We start from the raw sequence: 25,915 nt of genomic DNA, 5'->3' as shown, positions 1-25,915 counted from the left end.
TTTTGGGCGTCTGGCAGAGGATTGAGTGCTGGATAACAGAGGAGGTTTGGTTCATGCAGAAACACTCAGAGACAGCCAACGCCTCAGCTGGATCTTCTCAGTGAATGCACAACGGCCTTTGAGGTTTTCACCAATGAGGTCACCACACAGTGCACACACAGACACGCACGCAGCATCCAAACCGCCCTTTCAAACGCGCTCTGTGGCGTGAATCTAAGGGCAATCTGATTCACACAGAGAATATAAAATGTATTCAACACTGACTCAAAGAGGATCCACAAATAGAGAGTGGACTCAAATGAAAGGTACTTTTCAAATTTGAAAATTCATTACATTTGACATAAGTAGTCCTGTCTAACCTTGGGGATTATTTTAATTAAGTGCCTTTCTTAAAGCTTTATGTGTTCACATCTGCATCTCTTCAGAGTCCTTTAAAACCTATATTACAGAAAAGCACCTTTCAGTCTGTCCTTGTGTTGCGTGTGTATCTTAGTGACGCTCTCCTTTGCTCTTTGTATTGTATGTTTACTATTAGGCATAATAGTGTCCTTGAACTGGGGATGAAAACAGCTCTCTTGAAGTAGAGGCGCTTGATTGATGAATCTCTGCCTTAGTCCCAACATTAGGGCCTGAGAGGAAAACTGTGTTTACCCACGAGGGGTGGCGGGGGGGCAGGGAGGGGGGTCAAGGCTTATTGATATGTGTCCATCTTGGGGTGAAGCTGCAGCAAAGTGTTCACCGAGTGGAACAGCTGCTCGGTGCCATTCGCTCTCTCTTCCATTCTTTGTTAATGAGCCCGTGTGCCTGACTGCTGAGTGCAGCTCTTTAGCAGGCTGCAATTAATCAGATGTTTCCTTGCAGAGACGAAACCAAAGAGACGTTCAGCAGCAGGGCGGTGTGATTACACACCGAATGCAAATTCTCCACCGTCCTCACCGTCTCCATTTGTCAGAGCGGCAGCAGGATGCAGGAAAAGCTGCAGTTAAGGTTGTTAGATTGCGCTCCCTCCTTTTGATGGCAACAACAGGAAGTTAAGACCTAGTCTGCATTATGTGGAGTTCATGAATCAGGAGGACTGCATTAGACGGTGAGCATTACACTGTAAGAGCTCACATTTACTCAAGCACTGTACGTGGCAATGCCCGCATTTATTTAACAGCCAGAGTTAATTTGCTATTAGCTGCCTCTCAATAGTGGTTCTTTGCAAACAAATAAACATATAAACATCAAAAACAATAATCCAAGACTATGTAATAGTGCAAACACTGATGCAGGTCATTCTCTGCATAATGACATAACAAGGAGTATTTTCATCTTTGATACTTTTGTTTAATAATTTTATTACCGTGCGGCACAGTGGCATGGTGGTTAGCACTGATGCCTCACAGCAAATCTCCCTGTGTCTGCGTGGGTTCTCTCCAGGTACTCCAGCTTCCTCCCACTGTCCAAAGACATGCTGGTTAGGTTCATTGGTGATTCTAAATTGGCCGTAGGTGTGAGTGTGAATGGTTGTCTGTCTCTCTGTGTTAGCCCTGTGATAGACTGGAGACCTGTCCAGGGTGTACCCCGCCTCTCGCCAGCTGGGATAGGCTCCAGCCCCCCCTCGACCCTTCACAGAACAAGCGGTTACAGAAGATGAATGAATGAATTAATTTTATTACCAGTATGGGATTGCTTGTAAATGTACTATTAAACTTTAACACTTTGGGAACAGAAAAACACCCTGAAACACAACCTGAACTCTCTCTCCATTACTGCCTTAGCCAGACTACCGTGAGGTCATCGCAGAGAGCTGAACACAAAGGTGAAAACTCTATTTCAATAAGTATCAAATGGAGAACATGCTGTACTCAGCTGGATTTGATCTATTCAGGCTCTAATATACTGTTTTCTAAATGATATATTTCGCAGCAAATGTTGAACAGGGTTTCTCTCGATGTTAGTACAATCTTTTTTTAGAGCCATACTGTGAAGATTATTAAAACTACTGAGTAACAATTTTTCATTCATCTTCTGTACCCGCTTGTTCCTGTTAAGGGTCGCGGGGGTCTGCTGGTGCCTATCCCAGCTGTCATCGGGCGAGAGGCGGGGTACACCCTAGACAGGTCGCCAGTCCATTGCAGGGCTAACACAGAGAGACAGACAACCATTCACACTCACACCTACGGCCAATTTAGAATCACCAATGAACCTAATGAGCATGTCTTTGAATGGTGGGAGGAAGCTGGAGTACCTGGAGAGAATCCACACAGAAAGGCCCAGTTGGCCCATGGATTCGAACCCGGGACCTTCTCGCTGTGAGGCATCAGTGCTAACCACCTCGCCACCATGCCGCCCCGAGTAACAATTTTACCTCATCTATTAGTGTAAAAATAATTTTCAGGGTAAACTGACCAAAAATGACTGTTTGGCACCATGCAACCTGAGCTGAGCTGATACAATCACCCATGAGTAGTGCTGTTACGTTACAGGAGGGGTGCCCAGTCCCCCCAAAAATAACAATTCTTGCATAACAGCATGTATGCTTCATTCACACTCAAACTGCGCTTTGTTTGTTGTTCGTAATTCTCTATAATATACAGACAGTGTCACGTAGATGGACAGTCTCTCTGTAGATGGAAGCTGGAAGAGAGGCCAGCCTCCACGTGTAACGACCTGAAACAACTGTTCAGAACAAATAAAGACCAGAGACAAAGAGCTGAACTGACCAAGTTGCTTGTTTTACAGGTTGTATGTTGGTACACTGTGTTTGCCACAAGCTTGTACACTGACTGAACTAGTTTCTTTTTAATTACACGGTTACGCAGTTTGACCGTCGGTGTAATCAAGCAACTAAAAGCCTGCTAAGGCATGGGCACACCAAACCGACATCAAAGAACTACTGGCAGACTGTGGCATCACCTCGCGTCGCCTGTACCCGGCTAAAATGTTGCACTTGAACGCACCAGCTACAACCAATGGGACAACGTTCTGCACCTGCGTGAAAGGAAATAACTCCAGGGAACTGGAAGAGCTACTGTCACGCTAGGAAGCCAGGAAGATCTGCAAACTGTCAGACAGAGCTGGCCACTCCTGAATCCTACTGAACAGCTGGTCTAAATTTGATTCATATAGATAATGAATGTCGTTGTGAAAATACTGGTGTATTTGAATGTTCATAATGAAGGTGTAAAACAACAAAAACATTCTGTGTGCCCTTTGAACTTTGTCATTTTGCTTACTTTCATCACTTCTGTTTTTCTTCTTGTCCACTGCTTCTCTAGGCTGAAGAGCCAATTAGACAGCTCTCTGACCAACTTGTCCCACCTCCGATTCAATGTACCAAATCTGCCATCCCCCTAGCAGGGACTAGGATACTCAACAGCAACCTGACACTGGAAAACACCCGACCAACAGCTTGGTGTGTCACAGCCTTTGGCCTGTTAGCGTGATTGTTTGTCCAGCTCTCTAGCACCCACCGTCGTCTCTTCACAATGCACCACAAAGTTGGTCAAACCCATCCAAGATCACGCATGTTCTCATAGGAATACATGGACTTCATTACGCAACCAACTCTATGTCAAATAAATGTTTTGCTGATGATTGAGAAACTGTATGGTTCAGTTTTAAGAGTCTTTGTAAACCATCATGAACGCCATACTGTAGTACTCGTGTAATGTTTAAGCAGCGTTTGCAGTTTGCAGTAAATTAGCAAAACATAAAAAAAACCTGGTGAGGCCGTATTCTCAGTGGCCAGCTGGCGATGCCCAGATGTTCTTCGGTTCAGGAGGTCTTTTCTGCCAGCGGCCATTAGTCTATTTAATGAGGACGTTTCATGAGCAGTTCATGCAGGATAAATACGTGGTTTTGCACAACAGCAGATAAACATGTATTTAAACTGTAACGACGTTCTTTCTCTTTGTTGTGCTTCTCCTCAGACTGCTCAACTTCCTCAGTTTCCCCTTTTGTTCGGCTCATCAAGAAATCAGTTCTTCGAATGAGACGTGGGCTGCGTTTAACTCATAGTTGAATAATTACTGTGAATATGTCAGTTAGTTAATATAGTTTAGATCGCTGCCGTCAGAAGAAGATATCCCCAACATGAAAGTGAAGCTGAGCCTATTTGATGTCGATGCCACTTCCAATTTGAAAATTATGTGTGAAGTTCACACATGGCAACATTAAGTGGTATCTGTGGGCATTTTGTTTCTCATTGCAGGGAAAATCCCAACATACAGATACGGTTTTGATGAGACGTTATGCCTTCAGGGTGCGACAAAAAAAATCATGCTATGGAATGAAAAGCAGGCCATATTCCACTTCCCCAAGATCTAGAGGGGATAGACAATCTCATTTTAATGATTTTTCAATTTCTAGCAGACTTTAAGATGCCTCTGCTTTTGTTCTGATAAAAGGCCCTGTGTCGGGACAGACATACCATTGTAAAATGCCTCTGCAGCATATTACTGTCACATTGCCATGCACACTATCAAATCACTCACATAAGCATCTTTCAAGAGCCCCCTGCTAGTCCGTCTCTGGCCATAAATAGAGCCCTCTTCCTATAATGAAGATTAAACTGACATTTGGATGAGCGGTAGCTACATTGCTCCAGAGCCTTGATGGAGAGGAGCGGGATGGGTCTTTCTGCCAAAATAGGATAGCTAACTAGCCTGTCAGCAAACACAAGCTGTGCAGCATGTGGAAATCCATCCTAAACTACAGTGTTTACACTGTGGCACGCCGTGGAAAGGTATTACAGATGGTGGCCTGTCACCCTCGACACAGCAGGCGAAAGAGCCCAACAAAGCCAAGCAAAGCACCAAGGGCCACATCAGGAGGCAGTTCTGTGAAGGGTGATTTTGCCGCGGAGAGGCGATAAACTCGTTAATCATTTCGTCTCAACCATGCCAGACAGCCAATTATCAGGTCCGGCAGGCTGCCACAGACACACATTGGCCAGATCAATAAAACCGAGGTTCCCCCACGATGTGAGAGCAGTAACAACCTCCTTAATGGGGTCAAACCTAACATGAAATATAAACATCAGTATAGTAGAAGTTCTAACAGACATGTGTCTTAGTAAACGGCATGGTGGGAATCATTAGAAGCAGATTAGAAACCTAAACTAGAGGTGTATGACGTGAGGCAGGGGAAGTGAAAAAAGGCTGCGCTTGCCCTAGAAATGCTCTGCGTAGTTTAAAAATACCTGGAATGCACAGTTCTGAACAGTTTGGCACATTTAAGAACAGAGACAGTAGCCAGAGAACATGTCTGCATCTACGAACTAATTTAAAATGGCACGGCTTTGGTACGACACTATACCATACATCTTTGCTGCTATACACCAGCATGTCTGTGACCAGTTTGTGGTCTAGCTTATGCAGACTGATTGTTGTGCTGTTTCTTAACGCCTCCACATGCTGACCCTCAAAGGACCCAAAGCTGTAAATAGTTTGCCTACATGAGGGGAGCCCACGAAGCACATGCAGACGCTGGATGATGCTCTGCACAGTCTTTATATAATCCAATTAGAGCTAAATGATAATCAGAGAGTGCCTAGGATTAGAGACTGCAGTCGAACTACGGCAGCAGCAGCACCTGTGAATGACTCATTTCTCTGAAGCAAGGAACTATTGAGTGCATCTGTGAGGGGGATTCAGCCACAGTGAATTTGGATCATTAGTGAAATAGATTAAATTTGTTTTAGACCACTTTGAATGAGGATTGGGGATAAGGGATTTACATTTTAAAGGCTGATCACAAGCACTGAATAATAATACTACTTCTGCACAAGCAGGGCTTGGCATGTCAGTGACTTTATTTTTCCACTTTCTTAAGCAATGAGATGTTCACCTATCACTCATTTGTCTTCTCCTGAATGTTATCTTGTGGTGCGCTTTCCCAGACGGCAACTCTCACCTCTGTCAGTGTCATAAAGGTAGACGAACTTCTCCCACTTATAATGGTCCAGCAGACTGAGAACAGCTCCTCGCAATCCGGGCCTCATCTGGATGACAAACTGCACGTCAGCGTCGATGGGGAAGCTGGGGGTAATGAAGGAGGTGTGCAGCGCCCCGCAGAAGGAGGTCAGCGTGTTCATGGACTTCCTGTCGTAGAAGCCGAAGATGGCGTAGACTCCCCGGGAGAACTGGGAGCAGACTGGTGACACAGACACAGAACAGGTTCAGGTCAGGGACAAAAGATTTATCATACCGTCCTCCTTAATTCAAGAAAAGTATCAATAAACAAAGCAAACCACCTTCTTAAAAAGTCCAAATTTAGTACCACATTGAAGGTTAAAGTTGTTGAGTCCACTAATGACCAGCGTGGGGGTAAAACATTTCCATATAAAGCTGAGACGGGGGAGAATTCATGATGGCATTAATCTTCCGAGCGAAGCAGCGGATATCTGAATAAATGTGTGCCATGTGGGATGTCTGCTCCCCGTGGCCATGCTCTGCTGCCCGGTGCCCTTCACTTCTCCTTGCTGTAAATGCAACTGCTTGGGTAATCAACTAGAAATAATGGGAGAGTGCACTGGCCGCAACTCTTAATGGACAAATACCCTGAAACATGAGCATGCAAATGTTCAAGCACTGTGCTGTGCCGCTGTATAAAAGATTTATAACAAGCCCTATCTGCTGCCATCTGCGGGGCTATGGAAATGAGCTCTGGCCATAAATACCCGGCACAACAGACACTTGGTCTTACAAGGTGTTTGATAGTTTATTTTATTTGTACATCATAAATGAGCTTGATGACAGCAAACAGGACTGAATCGGGGATATGACCCCCTGCCCTAATGTTGGTAATAACTGAAGCAGTAGAGCTGCTCTGATGTTTCTGACCCTCGGCGTCGCACAGATCACGACACTGCTCAGTGAAGCTGGTGGTTATTACTGGTAAATGTTAAATGAGGTTAGAAGTGATTTTGTCTAATGAAATAACTTTTTTTGAGAAGCAGCGGTTTCAAATTCAGTCGCTCTGAGGAAAGTACTGTCTGTGACGTATGAATGTCTGGTAACGTTTAGAATCAGTGCACAAAATGAGGTATATACGCTGTTGATCATTGTATAATAATAATTAAAAATGTCCACGGTCAGATTCATTAGTTTTCCTTGTTCACCTCTTAAAATGAGAACTGCTTAAAAGCACCCAAAAACCTTCAGATACTCAAATGAGAACTGTCTGGGGGCCAGAGTTGGGAGTTGGAAGTAACAGAGCAGCTGCGGAATCAAGCTGTGTAAAGAAAATATGTTCCAGTACACCTTGTGTTAGCCTCCAACACACAAGAGTCCACTTCTCAAACTCTAATTTAGCAGGTACCTGCCCTAATATCCCAGATCAAAGTGACAGATGCCTTGTAATTTGAGTCGTATGCTCTTTTCTTGCTCCAGATTATAGAAATATTGAGAGATTTTTGTATGACTTTGTCAGAACATTCTCCAAAAAATGATTATTTCAACTCCTCACCAGCTCTAACCCATGGCTAATAACCTCTCCCCATTTAACTCAAGACATTTACAAAAATTAATTCATTTATTCATCTTGGTATTTAAACTGATCATTTCTTTTTTTTGTCCAGAGACTATGTTTAAGCGGGTTGTCTGTTCTTATAAGAAAAAAAAAACACAGGTTGCCATTCTTGATCCCTAATGAAAAGAAAAATACAAGGAAACATCAAGTCCGACTCTGATCCAAAACATTAACGACCCACTGAACAAGCTTAAAGGCAACCTTAGCAGTACAGGGAACATGTATAAATGATCTAAACATAGCTTGATGGGGAAGTTGAGGTAACATTTTCAGAAAGCTTGACCATGAACATGCAGCACAGACTTGTGACATACATACAAAATATATACAAAACGCTCCATAGACACTATGGAATACATTCAAATGCTGTTCTTTCTCAAAATTGCATAGCATAATTCATTGCCTGATTTCTTATTCCACTCATCAAAATTCATGACAGACACTGTACTCATTCAGGCATTACTTCATGCATTACTTAAAAGGTAACGAGGAGTTTTGACCTCTAGTAGTGCTTTGGAGATGTTTATTTATGGATAGGTCACTGTTTAGTTTGTCTTGTCACGTTTACGAGGACACACATGTGATACAGACTTCTGTGAATGGTTTCACCACTGGTAACGCGGCAGGAAAAGCAACAATGCACAAGCAACAGCAGAGAAGAAAAAAAAACCATACAACGTCCAAAAAAATGGCAAAACCTTTTGGCGAGGAACATTCGAGCATGTATTTTCTAGCCTTGTGATTGTGATAAAGAACTTCCACCTAACATTTGAGAAACATAATTTAGGGAACATTGAATTAGCTACGAGAGACTAAATGTATTTTAGATGTGGTTAGTTAAAAGCATACATTTACATTTCTGATTGCAGTTGCAGCAAAATCATTTGACAGTTCTCTGATTTCTTCATGTGTTACACTGGAGTTCAGAGTTGTAAGTTTTCCAACATTTGACTTTGCTACTAAACGAGCCTTTTGTCTTCCACACATACTTAATGATTCAGTTCAGTCATCTTTCTCTCTCTCATTTTATCTTTCCTCCATTTCCTCAGTCTTGGGCTTAACTGGATACACACATCAGCCGATCTGATGTGTGTATCCAGTTAAGTCTTGAAAGGCCAGACTGCCATTCTTTGACACACAAAACAAACACAGGCATCCACAGAAATGCCACAGAGATAGCTCTAATCAAGCGCAGCAGTCTTCCAGGGGCCGCTGCACCGCTGTTTTACATCTAAAAGATCATTTTTAAGGATGCTTTCAAGGACTTCTAAACAATTAAACAAAACTCTCCCTTTTCAAGTGGAAAAATGTCAGAGCAAATGTTTTCGTTTTGGGCTCTGCATGCTGCACAGTTGTTCTCTTCAGGGTAACATAATTCGACACCAAACCGAGCCTCCTCAAATTACCGACCACTAATTTCGTCACAACATTCAGCTCATGTTATCCACGCAAAATAGAATGCAGGCGGAAAATGAATACCTCCCAGCTCATCTAATATCATCCAACTCTATTCGAAAAACTGCAGCAATATCTTTTGTTTATGAAGGTTAAATGGAAAGCCTGTTCTCCTACAGGACTAATGAAATCATATATTTGGGCTCATGAAGCAGTAAACACTTAGCCAGCTACAGTAAATTCCCTGGATCATGGTCAGAAATGAAGATACGCATCATTTACTTTATTACAGAGGGGAAGTGGAGCTATTTTTCTGATCTGTGCGTTTCTGTTCTGAATACTAATGCAGGCGTTCCATGCATGATTAATACCCAACTGGAGGAATTCACCTCTCTTCACTCTTCCATCTTATTCATCACCCGACAAACATCCACATCAGCCTGTCATTGTTTTCGCTCTCTCGCTTTCTCCTCTTCTCCCTCAACATCCATCTCTCTACTTCCCCTCAGCTCTCGCCACCTCGTCAAACAGGTACATTCAGCAGCTCCAGTAGCACCAACACTGTCATGAGTCTTCCCCTGGGTGTGTAAATATGAGGGCCTCTGCTGCGGATAACTGGGGAGTCTGAGTCTATTGTAAGACTCGCAGAAGGAGGGATGGAGCTGATGTGTATGTGCACAGCAGACCTGAGCCTACAAGCTGAATTCTTAAAGCTCCACTGCAAAGGGGGAATAGAGGCGAGCTGCGGTTCTGGCCTGAGAAGCGAAAAAACACGATGGAGTGAGGAAATCGAACTTTATGCATATAAAAAAGTGAGAATGAGGAACTGGATAGAGGTGGACTCATGCTGAGACGAGGAGGTGAACCCTCTTGGACAGAGTCAGTGGTTAAAGTGGTGAAATCTGAAATGACTGAACGCTGAGTTTGGACAAATAGAGGTTAGGAATTCTACTTTTTGTGACAATAACAAATAACGTGTTTATGTGTACACTGCAGCCTGCAGGGAGCTATTTTTCTGGCAGTGTCTAAGAGCTTCGCCTGCAGGAATACTACAGGAGAGGAGAGCAGCAGGGTTCATTTTCCAGAGGCAGAGGGAGGCTATGACGGTCTGCGCCACATGGGAATACCTGTCCTGCCCTATCCCAGGTTCACATGTTCAGTAAATGGAAAAGGCAGAGGACAAAATACAACACGTAGCTGCGTCGTCTTAAAAAGGATGGGGTCAAAGAGAAACTAGAAACTCTGAAAATAGCATCAGCAAATGGTGCAGAAGGTGTACTGACTGTGCAGATAGTTGGTTATATCAATCCATCTAATAGCTGTGATGCCATTCACTTAAAACTGCGCGTATGAACGTTGTGGTTGGACTACAGGAAAAGTCAGAACATACACAGGTCATCTGAATTTATCATCTGGAAACCGTGAATGTCAGTATGAAATTTTGTGAGACAATTCTCAGGCATCACCAAAAGGTTAGGCATCACCAAAATCAGCGGGATTTATCCTCTGGGTACCAGGAATGGTTGTAGCCACAGGATGCTATTCATCACGGTTGTTTATATTTCAGTCTGGACAAAGTGGCTGATCAAATGGCTGATACTGCCACACAGCTAGCATGGCTGTCTTCTCACTGTGCTATGATTAGATCAGTTTATTCCTCCCACCGTCCAAAGACATGGACATCGTTAGGTTCATTGGTGATTCTAAATTGGCCGTAGGTGCGAGTGTGAGTGTGAATGGTTGTCTGTCTCTCTGTGTTAGCCCTGAGATAGACTGGAGACCTGTCCAGGGTGTACCCCGCCTCTCACCAGATGACGGATAGGCTCCAGCACCCCCGCGTCCCTTCACAGGACAAGTGGTTCCAGAAGATGAATGAAAGAATGAATGAATGAATTAAATAATTAATTTTTTGAAGTTCAGAAGTGTGAATTAGCTTGAGTGCATGAAAAAAGTGAAAATCTACTTTACTGCAACATAAGGCAAAGGGACAACCCACACTGTAAAGCAGATTGACTCATGCTGCATAGACTTCAAACTTAAGTCCATTCACTTGACTACACTAGCCTGGTGTAGTAACACAGCATTTGGATTTCATTATGGGTTCTGTTTCAAAAAATACCTCTACATGCAATTTGATAGTTCTACAAGCAATGAGAGCCATTTTGTTGCAAATAAATGTAAATTTTCCGGCCATCACCGCATTAAACGATTTGATTAACCCTGCAGAGCATAATCAGTTCACAACAGAACGACTACAGACCAACTCTCAGTCACAGAAAAAAAATTGCTGGGAAGTTGGTGTGGCTTCCAGGCTCTGACTACACCTTATTTCTGTCAAACCAACAACATCCTAATATTGTGTTGGTCTCCCTTGTGCCTCCAAAACAGTTGTGACTCATCAGAGAATGGACATGGGCCTTCTGAGGGTGTCCTGTGGTGTCTGGCAACAGAATGTAGTTAGTGGGGGCCTTTGGGTCCTATGGGTTGAGGGGAGGGGCCTCTGTGGATCATCCCACAGATACTTGATTTACTTGATCAGTTTGGGATCTAGTGAATTTGGAGGCCAGGTCAACACCTTGTGCTGTTCTTCATGTTTTTTGAGTTGTTCCTGAAGCGTTTTTGTGTGTATGTCTGTGTCAGGCTGCATCCTGCTGGGGATGGCTGCTGCCATCAAGGAGTGTCATTGCTATGGGGTGGGGGTGCCTGGTCTGGTCTAGGTGGGTGCAACATGTCTAAGTAACATCCAGATGAATGAATGCCAGGTCCAAATGTTTCCCAGCAGAACACTGAATTGTTACAAGATGGTCAATGTTATTTACTTCTCCTGTCGGTGGTTTTAATGATGTGGCTGATTGGTGAATTTAGTTATGGGACAGGATTACTAGGCTGGACAGAGGACGCCAACAAATCTTGAAAATGTGCTCACTGACAGACCCTCAGCAAATGTAAACAAGCTTGTTGATAACCTTAAGAACAAACAACCAACATCCCTTTTTGTGATTCAGGGTAACAGGTATGCATCCAACCAGCAGCTGAGAAGTGAGAGGAGAGGAGAGGAGATGTGAGAGGATTTCAAATATTCCAAATAGCTGCAGAGATGCTACAGTCCGAGTTCACGAAGTTCACCAAGAAGCAATTTTAACACTCAGTAATTCAGTTTTTATAGAGTCATGAGAGGCCACAAGCCCTCCCAGCATGCACTGGTCAGCAGAGACTAAACACACACAATCACCCTTTTTTTGTGTTTCTAGTTGGATGTTATAAAACATTTGGTTGCAGTCTGCTTGTCTCTGAACTGTAACAGACAAACCCTTCCAGCAACAGTGATATTTTCTGCAACACACATATACCAGAAAAACATAAATAATTTACAACTGTGTTGATGACTGTATTTAGTTTTTTTTAATCAGTTTTTATCAGCTTCTTTATCAGTGTTTCAAGTGAAACCTTCTAAACCACGGTTGTGCACAAGCACAAATTAACATGTACTCTATTTATAGGAAACGCCTCCAGTTTTCCGCAGTACTGGGAGAAAGAAAAAAAGTAGTCCAGGTTTTGAATAAGCATGTCAAATAAAAGGCCACGTCTGAAATCATACATATTTTGAGTCACTTAAGACCTATATGAAAGTCTTCAACAAAACCGTAGACTGGTGCTGCATAAGCGCACATACCTCCCTACTTCTAACCACAGCTACCTGTTTTCAAATCACTGAATTAAAGGGTAGTGGATTAGATTTCTGGGCATCCTTAAAATCCTCCTGTAAACTCCTCATGGAGCTATTATAGTGTTTGACCTTTCAGGATGCTGCAAATTAAAGCATTTCGTTTTGGATGTCTTCCTCCGTCAAGACTTAAAGTCAGATTTGCATTTTCACTCGAACAAGAACAGGTTTAGGTTACATCAGCTCAGAGCATACGATGAGAACACTCAATTAAAGCAACCTCTTATTCAAGTACACACGGAGTCAGGTCATTATTGCTCATATTTACTGCAAGTAAGCTGTTATACAGGACAACGTGAGGATTTAGTTGTGTCCGCATTATACATATCGCTATCTATAGTAACATGGTTGAAGGAAGAGCAATATCTTTCTTCCAGTTAGACGTACACCACTTCGTGAAATGTTTCCAAGTTGCAGTGAACAATTTTTTTAACGTTCATCGAGCCCAGAGGAACAAGGCCGTCCTCAAGTGACACCGTGAGATTAAAACGTGGTTATGAATGAAACATCTCAGTGGGTTGACCTTCTTCACTGCTGACATTCTGACAGGAATGCAGCACAGGTGGCTGCATTTCACTTCAGGGATGTCCTGCCATAGTGAATCCTGGTTGGCTGTCTAAACTGTCATGGCTTACTGGGCCTTCATCTGTGTGCGTTTGGCCTTGTGTGTCACGTCAACATGTCTGCAGTAAAAAAAAAGAACTATTACCAAGAGGTTTGTCACGCCAGTGCAATTAATTTCTATCTATAGCCATGGGCACAGTAAATTATTTGCAATAATTGATGACCAGTTATCAGCAAGTTTGAGTTTGGTCCTGAATTCAGAGACTTGGAGATTTTAGAAAATCAGATCAATCAAGACAAGATATCTGTTTCTTTTTGTGTGCAGCTGTTCAGCTAGTCCAAAAAACACAGCGCTTTAAATTTGCTATGTAAAACCGTATGAGGCAACAATACAAAGATTGTGCGTGAGATCTCTAATGCAGCGACTCTTTACTGCATTACATCTGGTCTATGTTTAATAAGCTGCATTTATTCTGTGCAGTGAGGCCTTGTTAGGACCTGCTGGTTCAATTTGACCATATGAAATCATGTTTGTTTTCAGATGAAACCCTGACTGAAGGCAAAACACAAGCCATTTAAATGATTTCTGTGTTATGACATTTAAGTGTTTCATATTTTCATCCACATTATGGTCTGCATTGTTGCGCAATTAGTCTCAGCTGACCAGCCACAGAGAAAGCAGAGGGCACATAGCGACTGAAGGCTGAGTAGGTGTTTCTCCTCAGGCGGTGTTGCTGCATGTTGGCTGGAATTCCCTCTTCTCTGCAGATTAGAGCTTTGTAAAAGCACATATTTTTTTTCTCTCCAGTGGGTTACCCCCTCCAGACACTCATTATATGCAAAGACCAGCACAACACTAGCTGGATTAGCCCTAATCTGAGACGTACAACTGGATGCGGCCCACATGCTAAAACAACGCAAAGAAACATATATTGCAGAGACACATAGACTTGGCCTGTGGCTACTGGAGTATTATATGGAAGGATACACTTGAATATTTCACTGAACCAACAGTAACAGTACTGCAAACGATCCACCGACAAATTATTTGCATGTACTGCAAAAAAATCATCCAAGGATAACACATTCAATAAAAAAATCATGCTGCAATCCCTGACATAAAGGTTCAAATAAATTATAAATGACACTACACATGAACTCTGGTCTTGAGTTCTGTAACCTGTTAGGATAAAGTCTCCAGTATGAATAATAAACTAGAGCATGTTCCTTGTTTTAAATACGCAAAAGCAATGACGTGATTTTACTCTTTTGCATTCAAGTGTACGAAAGTGGCTCCTCTAAATTATTCACTACCCCGACAGCATCTTTAGCCTCCATTTGCATCTTTCTGTTTAGTTCACAGCTTGTTGTCCTTGAATAATCTCAGGTAACATTTAGGGGATAACGGCGGAGATTTCAGGGGCAGCCATGCGGAAGGGCGTTGTGTAAGGCTACAAAAAAACTGCTGCCGCAACACTGTAGCTTGTCAGTAGTGATCACCGTCGCTCCGTTACAGCGCTGACATGCAAGCACATTCTGATGCGCAAGAATGTAAGACTAACTGCACATCTCCAGTGGCTTGGCCCTCGAGCAAGTTCAGTACGGTTCTGCCATTTAGCAGCATTATGGCCAGCCAGGGCCAAACTCATTCCGAGGAAAACAACAAATAAGATTGGCTCTCGCATAAGACGGAGCTTGTTTGGCTGAATGGGTTCAGCTTTTTGCACTTGACTAACAGTTACATGCTTCTAAATGTTGGTAAGATCATTTATTTAGGATCAGCACGCCGTTGTTCAAAGAAACCTAATGCATTCATGCTGCATGATGGCCTGTGAGTCATGTCTTGCCTGCAGCAACAGACCCTAAAAGCTCCTTTTAAACAAGGGTGCTCTATTCATGGTCAGTGAAAGTATTGCTTAGAAAACAACTGTGTGCACCTAAACTGACTCTTATTCAAATTTCAAAACATTATAAAGGCACTTGTGAATTTGCTGCGCTTCCCAATGAAAACGCCATGACAAATCTGAGGATGACTGCTTGTCAGCTTGGTGCAGGTCATGCAAACTGACAGGACTCTGGCTGCAGTCGCACTAACTCGGATATTTTTATCAGTGCATTGTGATAAAAGGACACGCTTTTGGGTAAGTGTCTCTCTCTGTTCAAGGGCTCACAAATCAAGAGAATCCATTTGAAGCTTTCAAATGCAAAGGCGTCTGACTGGCCAAAGTATCTAAGCAAAGGGGGTGAATATGTGTTTCTTTTTTCGTGCTGTACAGGTTTTTGATAATTGAATTCACAATGCAGCTTTGAAGCCAAGAGCGGACTGTTGTGTCCTGATTATCAGTGACCTAGCTGCTATTTTAAAAAGCGCTTTCAGTAATCATCATTATTATAAGTACAGACGTTTATTACTCCAGCCAGAGTGTGGATTAAGATAGAAACTATCATGACGAACGCTCTCCCTCAGGCCAAACAATTTGACAACCTTGTCTCTGAAGCTCATGCATCATTCATGACTTGTCGGTTTGAATGAGTTCTCAGGGTAATGACGAATCCAAGGTTGTTATTGGGTTTGGTTACATTCCAGCCTGTTTGTTTTTCCACAGTAGCTGCAGCATAAAAATATGAAGAGCGCTTCCAAATTGAAATTTACCTTTGGATATTACAATATGTTCTGAAGCTCTAATAATCTGACTAGTGGAAACAGCCTGTGATGAGCCCTTTCTTCCTATCACATTCTTGATTACAGAAATTCATTTTGGGAACTACGCTTATTTGCATTTTCACTGAGGAGAAAAACTTTTTTACAGTACGAGCGTCAACGTTTGTACAATAATAAATCTGAAGCTACTGTGAGCAGCCGTTATCTTAACACAGAGAATGGATGCATGGGGAAACAGCTAGCTTGGCACTAATTAATGAGTTTTCACTGGCAACTAGCAACTTCATGACGACGCTAGGAAGTTCCAAGAAATAAAACCACAGTGTGTTGTTCTTATACTTACACTATACACTCTTGTATAGCTTAATAAACAAGCAAGACATATATACACTCTGTGTGCTAAGCTAAACTGTAACTTCATATTTTCATATTCTTCTCAAGAAATTAAATAAGAATATTTCCCAAAACAGTGAAGTATACATCAGACTGGCATATCCAGGAAATGTACGGGTGGTTCAAAGTAAGACCTCTAAAATAAAACCACTTAATAAATGACCCAGAGACAATATATCAAGTAAATATAGGTCCACTCGGCCTGCCATGGAATGTGCAGGATACATAAAAAGGTCTCATTTCATCCATGTTCAGTCATAGCGCTTCAGTCTCCAGCATCCAGCTGGTGCACTAACCCCACTCAATGGCCAGAGATGCCATCAGAATTTTTATCTTACTGAACTTTCAGGTAAATGAATTACAAGTGAAATGCTTTACTTTTCAGTCATGCTCTGTGAAAAGCCCACACATTAGCCCTGTCAGCAGATTGAGCCCAAACCAGTAACTGTTTGTAGCCCTTGAAGAACCCAGACCCCACTACAACGTAACAGGCTATACAGTTTAGGACATTATCAGCTACCTTGATTCTGCAAAGTAGATAGATCACTGCCACTGTCCTGTTTATGTAAAATGTGGTGCAGCTGATACTCTTCTGTCCTGCTATTAGTAAGGCTGAGTGAGATTTATAGGGTGAAGTAAAACAAGTGACAAGCTTCACACACTGGGAAATGAATAGCTAGCCTTTGTGACGTTGCACATAGGACTGCTGAAGAGCGGTTGAGAAGCTCTGTGCGGGTAGCACTGGCCGTCGCCATCTTGGCAGGGCATGACTCAAAAACACTAAAAAGAGGTGGAGTTAGAGTGGAGGCTATGCTTTACATTATGCATAACTTGATTATATATGATTCAGACAAGTAAATTATGTAAAAACCTACCACCATAACAGCTGTCAGTACAGTTTTTCTAACACCATCCTAACACTTTTTAACACACAGCTTTCCACAAGCTAAATTCGCATCAAAGCACCGCAAAAACCCAGAATGGTCAAATTAGAGCCTGCACATGAGCCAAAGTGTTCAGCAGTTTTAACAATGCAGAAGAAGAAACTCAGAACATGGAGGAGGAAGAGGAGGAGGAGATCTGGCTGCATGAACTGGTCTGTGCTGCATCAGTGGGATTGTCCATTGCCTACACACTGAAGTGCTCTAACATTAGCCTCTGTCTGAGCAGCATCGCACTGGTTGACTCATAGCAGAGGGAGGATAGGTCGCTATTATAAACACCCATATAAAAAACACTGTGTAATATTGACATTTTATTAAGTCAATTTTAAAAATGCATCAAGTTGTTTTTCAGGGTTTTCTTTACATATAAATCTAGATACACAAAAAAAGAGCTTATAAAACGCTCAGATACTTCAATTCCCTTGCATGTATTTTACAAACGTCCAGAAACTACAGCCCCACATGCTTTTAGTTTAACTTGTTTCTGACTGTCGAGCTAGCTGCCCCGCTCCGCCCTGACCTCAGCCTTAATAGATACATCTTCCCCTTTTTCTGCATTTATGCACACAATCAGTCCTGGCCTGCGGCAAGGTGTCACGTCGATACATCCCGCAGCCTCACTCCAGCCGCAAATTGGTGAGCTAATAAACACAACAGCACAGTGAAGTTCTCTTTGTCGGAATCAATCCGGTCAAATTGCAGAGACTGGAAATGGTCAGCTGTGACGCATCAATGGATGCTTGCGGGTTGGCTAACTTTCATATCTGCGGTGCAAGCATCAAAAGCGAATATTCAGTGGACAGAGGAAGTTGAAGAATCAGCCATATATTAGAAGAGGGGGACTGAGACAGAGAAAATGAAAGCTTGGTGAGAATTGATTTTTCCATACTGGGGAACAAACTGAAGCCACGCATACACTCTACTGTTGGACTATGGCCTTCCACCTATTGATCCACACTGCCAATAATGCCGTCATTTGCCATCAGGGATTTGTAACAATCATTATATACTGACCCAGCAGGAGGACAGCACTGTTGTCCTGCTTTATTCCTGTTGGAATCCATGTATCAAATGAGCTCTGAGCAAAAAGTAATTATTCTTTCATATTCCCTCTTTCATCCTTTATCTCTTACTATATGGAAAGTTATACCAAAGTTTACAAACCAATGCACAAATTTAAAATCTCAATCATTTTAACAGTTGCTAATATTATCAGAATTGATGATGTGAGCTGTGGGGAAGCACAGCAATGACTAATGTGTACTAATTCCTGTTAGAATAGAAATGTGTCAAATTATAATCATCACATTCACATGCTACATCAACACCTGCCAGGAAAGCGGGGCATTATGCAATCTAGACTACTATAATAAGAACCGTGTAGTTTGGTGCATTTTCAAGCACTGCCTTAGTCACAAGCTGGCCTGGCTGGTCTGCATAATGAGCTGCTTGCTGGTCTTCTTCAACTGGAGAGCTTCTGGCTCAGCTGGCGTCGGCTCATCTCTCTGAAATTAATCCTCCTGATTAACAAGTTTTTGCTTCTTATCCTTTAAGAAAACCTTTAAGCTTCTTTAACAAACAAAGGATTCAGGTTTAGTCAAAGTCCAGTCTCCCTGAGGACTAACTTTAGTTTGAGCTTTACATCTGATCTGGGCAAGCCAAGCGTGTAATATGCATGTCTTTCTCAGCATCAACTGCTGAAGTGCCCTTGAGCTGAGCAGTGACCCCACAGCTGCTTCAGTGTAATTACTCAGCAGCCGACGGGGCAAGGCTGTAGCCGGACTGGACAAGGTGTGACAGTGTGAATGTGTGTAAACCTGCACACAAGCCCGCCTGCAACTTCTCCTCAAGGCTTCTGTTAAGCTCACCAGCGACTACATTACCTCAATGGGCATTTTGGGGTTTTCAGGAAAGCTGAGAGCCCTACAGTAGGAAAGGCGAGGCACAGTTGTGTTCAAATTCCCTTTCTTTTTTCGGCTTTATTCGCACTTCATTAGGTTACACAGCCATCTCCGCGGCAGCTGACAGAGTTTGGAGAGCTGCAGCTGATCCACAAGCGTGAAGTGTGAAGTGTGGTGGGAAGAAAGATAACAAATTAATTCTCCAGACAGAACTTGGTGCCCTACATGGCAGAGGAGGAACTGGTAGACCAATTATAAACCCATCTCACACTCCGCAGCCCTTCCTATCAAATCTATCGTGTTTGTGGAGATGACTACACGGATTACAGCGTGTTACAGATGACACAGTGGGCTATTTATCCATCAGAGATACAGACAGATGAAACTGCTCCACTTTGAAGCCAGTAGAACGCAATGTGATACCTAAAATTAAAGGAACTGAAACTGATTGTGACCAACACATGTGGCCTATTTGACAAAACAGTCAAGCACTTAGGAGAAACTGGAGATCAGATGCAGCCATTAGAACCAGCTTCACCAGTGACTTACACTCCAGACATTAATGGAGGGGGAAGGGCAGGTCAGAAAAGAGAGGATGCTTATCTAAAATTTCAAATAATAATACTGAATAAACACAATCATGCTCTTCATTGGCCTTCAGCACACCCTGCTTTTCTTTATACTGCATCTTAATACCTGTGAACAACAGCTGGCCTCCTCAGTAAATACAGCTCAAATGTTCAATTTGGGCAGGATGGGAGCAACGCTGATTTTACTCCTTTCCATTTAAATAACTCTCACACACTCGCTACACTACAAAGGCTTTCTCCTTTCACATGCACTTTTAAGCACAGTCATCCAAGTGCAGCTCATCAGCTTCTCTGGAATTACTGAATTACCCTGTTTACAAAATCACCATGTTTGGCCAATTAGAGTCCATCAAGCTCCATCATCCAGCTGGCCAATATTGGACTGAGGAGTCTGACTATTGTGCCAGAAACTTGGCAGGTGTCCGTGTAGTTCTTTTTATTATTATTATTATTATTTTTAAAGAGCATCCACTTCATTCAAACACCAATTTCAGTAAAACATCTGGGTCATTTTTGGACTGGCATGAGAATGAGGCGATTAAAGGAGAAGGGATATGATGTAGTCAGTGTGAGTGTGTTGAGATGAACGCTGGCCCAGAAATTGTACCACTTTTGAGCAATATTTAAAAAGACTGTGCCCGCAGAACCAGGCTTTCTTGTTGTTCTTACGCAAAGAAACGAATACAGCAAACTACTCACAGGCATGTGTGACAGAGAAGCTGTTGGAGGACTCCAGGTTGTCAACATTGTAATTGAGGTGAAAAGGTTTCTCTGTCACATTCTGGTTGGTGTTGTACAGCTGGACAGCAAACCTGAAGGCGCTGTGCTCCTGCACTGTAGAGCGCATGAACAGTCCACCTACAGGAAAGAAAATGTCACATATGAGAACCTGTATTTGGTCCATCCCCAGCATACATAAGATGCCACTTGTTCTACCCATAATAAGGACATTAACCTACTTACTAACAGGGTGCGCGCAATGACATACAATTGCGCATTATATCAGAGGTGATTATATGAGTTCATTTCTGAAAAGAAGCCAAAAATGTGTGACCATCCAAATAAAGAATGCAGCGCGGACACTGAAACTTGCGTCTTGGCCATATGGATCAACTATTTTTAGCCTCTTAAACTACACCTAGAGAGAAGTGAAGTTGTTAAGCAAATAACATCATCCGTGACTGTGTGAGATTTGCGGAGGGGTGTCCTATTTAGACTATGCGAACAAAGGCACGAATGTGCAGCCAAGAGAGCAGCTCTGTGAACTTACCAATGTTGATCTGGTTTGGAAAGCCGGCCAGCGAGCGACCCCAAAAATGTGATAAAACAAAGACTGTCGCTAATGTGCGATGCCACATTTTTCTCCGAGAAGTGGAATCGACTCCTGGTCTGAGTGTGACAGAGGAAAAGCAGGGAGAACCATGTACACGGGCTTGCACGCAAAGAAATCCACAAGATGCGGCGAGTCTCTCTCTCTCTCTCTAGCTCTCTCTCCCTCTCTCCCTCTCTCTCTCTCTCTCTCTCTCTCTCTCTCACTCAGTGGGTGCACCCACGTTGAATTCGTGCCAGCGCAACTGCAGCGCCAGATCTCTGCTGCTGCTGCTGCTGCTGCTAAAGCCAGTGTTTTATCTCAAAGATGGAGGTGGTGGTGGTGGAGGAGGAGGAGGAGGAGGAGAAGAGGAAAAGTGGATCTCCACACTGTGGATGGAGACCATTGAAATGGGCCAGAGAGAGTGAGAGAGAGAAGGAAGGAGGGAGAAAGAGACAGAGAGGGGGCGGTGGGGGGGCGTTTATCAAAGTTGGTCTGACGTTGAATTATAATAAGAGCAGCCTCCCGTCTTCCTCCTCCCGTCACTGCAGAGTTGGTGTGTGAGGCGGCGCAGTCTCTGCTGGGTCTGGTGTGTGCGTGTGTGGTGCAAATGCAGAGCAGCGCACACCAGCATGCACCAAGCACGGACCAACAGGGCTGCTGACTTGTGCGTGTGCGAACGTACCGCGCGTATATAGGCCATGTAAGTATGCTATCTATCTATCCATACCTTCCCGGCGTGCTCACATGTGTGGGAGCACTCGTGCAGCAGTGGTCCTGCACATAGCAGCATTATCCGAGGCTGTCCCCTGCAGGTGTTTGAGTGCAGAAACTGGAACTGTGGGAGCTAACCCACTGATTTATCAGCGTTTAATCACTGGGCTGCCAAGTGGCCTCACTAATGCTGTGGCTATATTAGAATTGACCAACTATATTATCTACTGACTTACTTGTGTTAGCTGTTTAGATTTACAGTCATTTTGGTGACAGACCATGCAGCTGATGCAGGGAGCTCGGATTCGGCAACTTCATTTTGTATCCAAAATGTGGGTTCTTTCCCATAAGATCCAAAAACTGTCCTCACATTTTCCAAACCATCCCTGTTTTGAATTCCATTATTGAGATAAAGGAGTAGTTTATTTTTCCCACTAACTGAATCATCATCTATTACCACTTATCCTAGAGGGCCATAGAGATGCTGGAGCCTATCCCAGCTGTCACTGGGCGAGAGGTGGGTACATCCTGGACAGCCAACCTAACAATCATAAGACCACCTACGGCCAATTTAGAATCACAGATTGACCTAACAAGCATGTCTATGGACCGTGGGAGGAAGCTGGAGCACCTGGAAAAAAAAAACCCATGCACAAAAACCACACTAATACTGATGAAAGATATTAGCAAATACACAAAAAAAGTCGCCACCTGGATCTAACTAAGCAAATAGGTATGAGCCTCCTATTGGATAATTACTGCATGGGTGATTATCTATCAGCTGGCAACAAGTTCTTTAACTGATGCAATGAGTAGCTTCTCATTTTTTAAACAACCACGTCTAAAGACACATCCCGTGGTCGTGGAAAAGATGTTAGTCTGTTTGAGAAGGGTCAAATCATTGGCATGCATCAAGCAGAGAAAACATCTAAGGAGATTGAAGAAACTACTGAAACTGGGTTAAGAACTGTCCAATGCATTATTAAAAACTGGAAGGATAGTGGAGAACCATCGTATTTGAGGAAGAAATGTGGTCAGAAAAAAAATCCTGATTGATTGTCATTGGCAATCACTTAAACGTTTGGTGAAATCAAATCAAAGAAAAACAACAGTAGAACTCAGGGCTATGTTTAATAGTGAAAGTAAGAGCATTTCCACACGTACAATGCAAAGGGAACTCAAGGGAATGGGACTGAACAGCTGTGTAGCCTTAAGAAAACCACTAATCAGTGAGGCTAACCAGAAAAAAAGGCTTCAGTTTGCTAGGGAGCATAAAGATTGGACTCTGGAGCAATGGAAGAAGGTCATGTGGTCTGATGAGTCCAGATTTACCCTGTCCCAGAGTGATGGGGGCATCAGGGTAAGAAGAGAGGCAGATGAAGTGATGCACCCATCATGCCTAGTGCCTACTGTACAAGCCTGTGGGGGCAGTGCTATGATCTGGGGTTGCTGCAGTTGCTCAGGTCTAGGTTCAGCAACATTATGTTGCCCAAAGAATGAGGTCAGCTGACTACCTGAATATACTGAATGACCAGGTTATTCCATCAATGGATTTTTTCTTCCCTGATGGCACGGGCATATTCCAAGATGACAATGCCAGGATTCATTGGATTTTCACACATGGATTGGCCTCCACAGAGTCCAGACCTTAACCCATTGAGAATCTTTGGGATGTGCTGGAGAAGGCTTTGTGCAGTGGTCAGACTCTCCCATCATCAATACAAGATCTTGGTGAAAAATGAATGCAACACTGGATGGAAATTAATCTGGTGACATTCAGCCAAAATAAACTGTATTTATGAACAAACAAATGACACTTATGATCAAATCAGAATAACTGTGAAAATTGTGATGAAGGTTTATTATATACCTTTTTTACCCAATCTTTTAGATCTCTGCTCACAACTCCACTTGTCATATCAGTCACTTCATTTCAAGGCTGGAAAGTGGAACTCACATCAAAAGACTGACATCATGAATTATTTCCTCCAAGGTTATTTACACTTATTTTCCATATTCTGTTAGTTTAGGATACCAAACTTATGGAAGAAATAAAATGATTTACGATGAAATTTAACTCAAAAGAATGCAAATCAGTCACTTGTAGAACATCACTATGGATTCATATAGATCTCTACATGTTTAATAGTTGCCAAGATGTTGGATATTCTCAGCTGTAAATCTTTAATTATTCTTTTTCCCACTTGTATACTATAATATAAATATCTGCATATTAACAGCGTGCAACTGATTTCTGAAACATGCAGTAACGGTCAGCTTCTCTGGTAACAGATTCATGCATGTCTTTCAATCTTACACATTCAAGCATCCCATCATATTTTTGCCAGTCTATGGAAAGTGTTGCACAAGCCAATTGGCAAAATACTGTCCAGTTTATATCATTATTATTTATCACAGACTAGTAAGCTCTTTAGTCTTTTAAACTCCCTGTGACCCAGCAGACAGAGGAAAATGAACAAGGAAGGGATCAGTGCAGACAGAATCACGCCACTTTGCAGCCAGCACAACCAGCGATATTTAAAAGCATTATCAAAGGGGCGGAAAATCAACAACCTGACTGTGACCCACACAAATGACTCATACACATGATATAACAGCCAAAGTTCATGCATTTAGGAGAAATGGGTGAATGTGAATTTGAATGCACTAGTCTAAACATCAGGAAAAAAAGGGTTCCCATACTTCCTTTTAGCAGAGGAGGGAACTCTAAAATTCAAAAAAGATAATAAAAATTATAATACTACTATACCATTCTTCACTGGCCTAAAGTACCTCCTGCTCTTCTTTATTTTTGATTGATATTACTCCTTCTCATTGAAATAATCTTCATGCATTCTCAATCTGTTAAGACCTTATCTTTCCATATCCACTTTCAAGCACAGTCATCTAAGGAAGGGATCAGTGGAGACAGATATTTGAGCTTGTTTGCGGTTTATCATGATCCATCCAGTTATTACACCAACAGCATGACAAAGGAGTCATTCTCTGCCTCAGCGTCAGACTCACATGACAGGAACGGGGATCATCAACAGAGTATCACAGCACCCAGTCATCTCAATCACTTCACACGTTGTTAGCCGGATAATCTCCGGCCTTAAAACTTAAAAAAATCGACAAACCTGCGGCTAATCTCAAACTAGCTCCAGTGATAAACAGCTGTATGCAGTCATACTAAAGCATCAGTGCTGTGTTTAGTGTAAACCCACTGTTACCTGTTTATTATTGCTTCTCATTTATAGCACTGCAGCTCTACAGTATTTAATCCAGTCCAGATCAATAGTCTGTAAAGTCTGCAGCCTGTCTGCAGCTAAGTGCAGCTTATGGGGTTTTACCACATAATACCGCGAGCAGAGTGAACATTTCAATAGCTACCCCTTAGGTTCACAGGTGAAATTCAATCCTTTTCTTAGTGCTTGTTTATTATACTGCGGTACGGAATTTAAAACACAATCTGCTCTGCAAGCTGCAGCACTCTACCGGAATGTGATTTTAATGTACTGAAATGCAGTTATTGAACTCCTCTGCCCGAACTTCATTCTATTTAATCATTTGTCTATTTAAATACACTAAAGGTAAATTGCTTTATTCACTCCAGTATTGCCGACTGCTACATTACATTAGATGAGTTGAGCAATACAACACAAATTATTATAGTGCAATTTGTTGGAACATGGCCGGGTGTGAATAATGTGTGTATATATTGCATATATATGCTGTGTGTGTGTGTGTGTGTGTGTGTATGTGTGTGTGTGCACCAAGTTAGTAGAAATCATTACAGCTTTCTATTTGGACTGCTGCGAAACCAGCACAGCAAATCAGGCAAACGGAGTCTGTTCTTATTGATTTGGCTGTGATTTAATGCTTGGCATACAACTCGATCCTTTCACAGGACACAGCGAGGACAACTGCACTATAATTAAGTTTAATTTCACGAACAAAAATACTGTCAGGGCAGCATGACCTGACAAGCGTGTGCCCCTGTTAGCATGTCGCATGCTGAATTGTTTTCCTGGCATTTGAAAAATGATGCAATTAGCTTCGGTCCACTTAAGCATATAATAAAATTGTCTAAATACTTGAAAAGCAATAATATTACCAAAAGGTTGTTTACCACATATGATGCCTAAATTCGCCATGCTCTTGAACCAGATAAGGGACTGTAAAAATATATTGTTGGTGT

At 42.5% G+C, this 25,915-nt stretch overlaps 1 protein-coding gene across 1 annotated transcript in view; it reads right to left on the bottom strand.

The window, feature by feature from the left end:
* gria3a (glutamate receptor, ionotropic, AMPA 3a) overlaps window positions 1–21,049 on the bottom strand; it is a gene marked incomplete at its 5' end in the record, with an annotated part of 68,433 nt that extends 47,384 nt beyond the window's left edge. The window contains 3 exons of the mRNA XM_084564774.1: window positions 5,902–6,141; window positions 20,391–20,549; window positions 20,962–21,049. Coding sequence (XP_084420900.1) covers window positions 5,902–6,141; window positions 20,391–20,549; window positions 20,962–21,049 — 487 coding nt within the window. The remainder of the gene's footprint in view (window positions 1–5,901; window positions 6,142–20,390; window positions 20,550–20,961) is intronic.
* Window positions 21,050–25,915: the final 4,866 nt, after the last annotated feature.

This window comes from Chelon labrosus (genome assembly GCF_963514085.1).
Source record: "Chelon labrosus genome assembly, chromosome: 17".
In the NCBI taxonomy this organism is placed as follows: domain Eukaryota; kingdom Metazoa; phylum Chordata; class Actinopteri; order Mugiliformes; family Mugilidae; genus Chelon; species Chelon labrosus.
The sequence above is the reverse complement of the archived record's forward strand: the minus strand, read 5'-3'. Positions and strand labels throughout refer to the sequence as shown.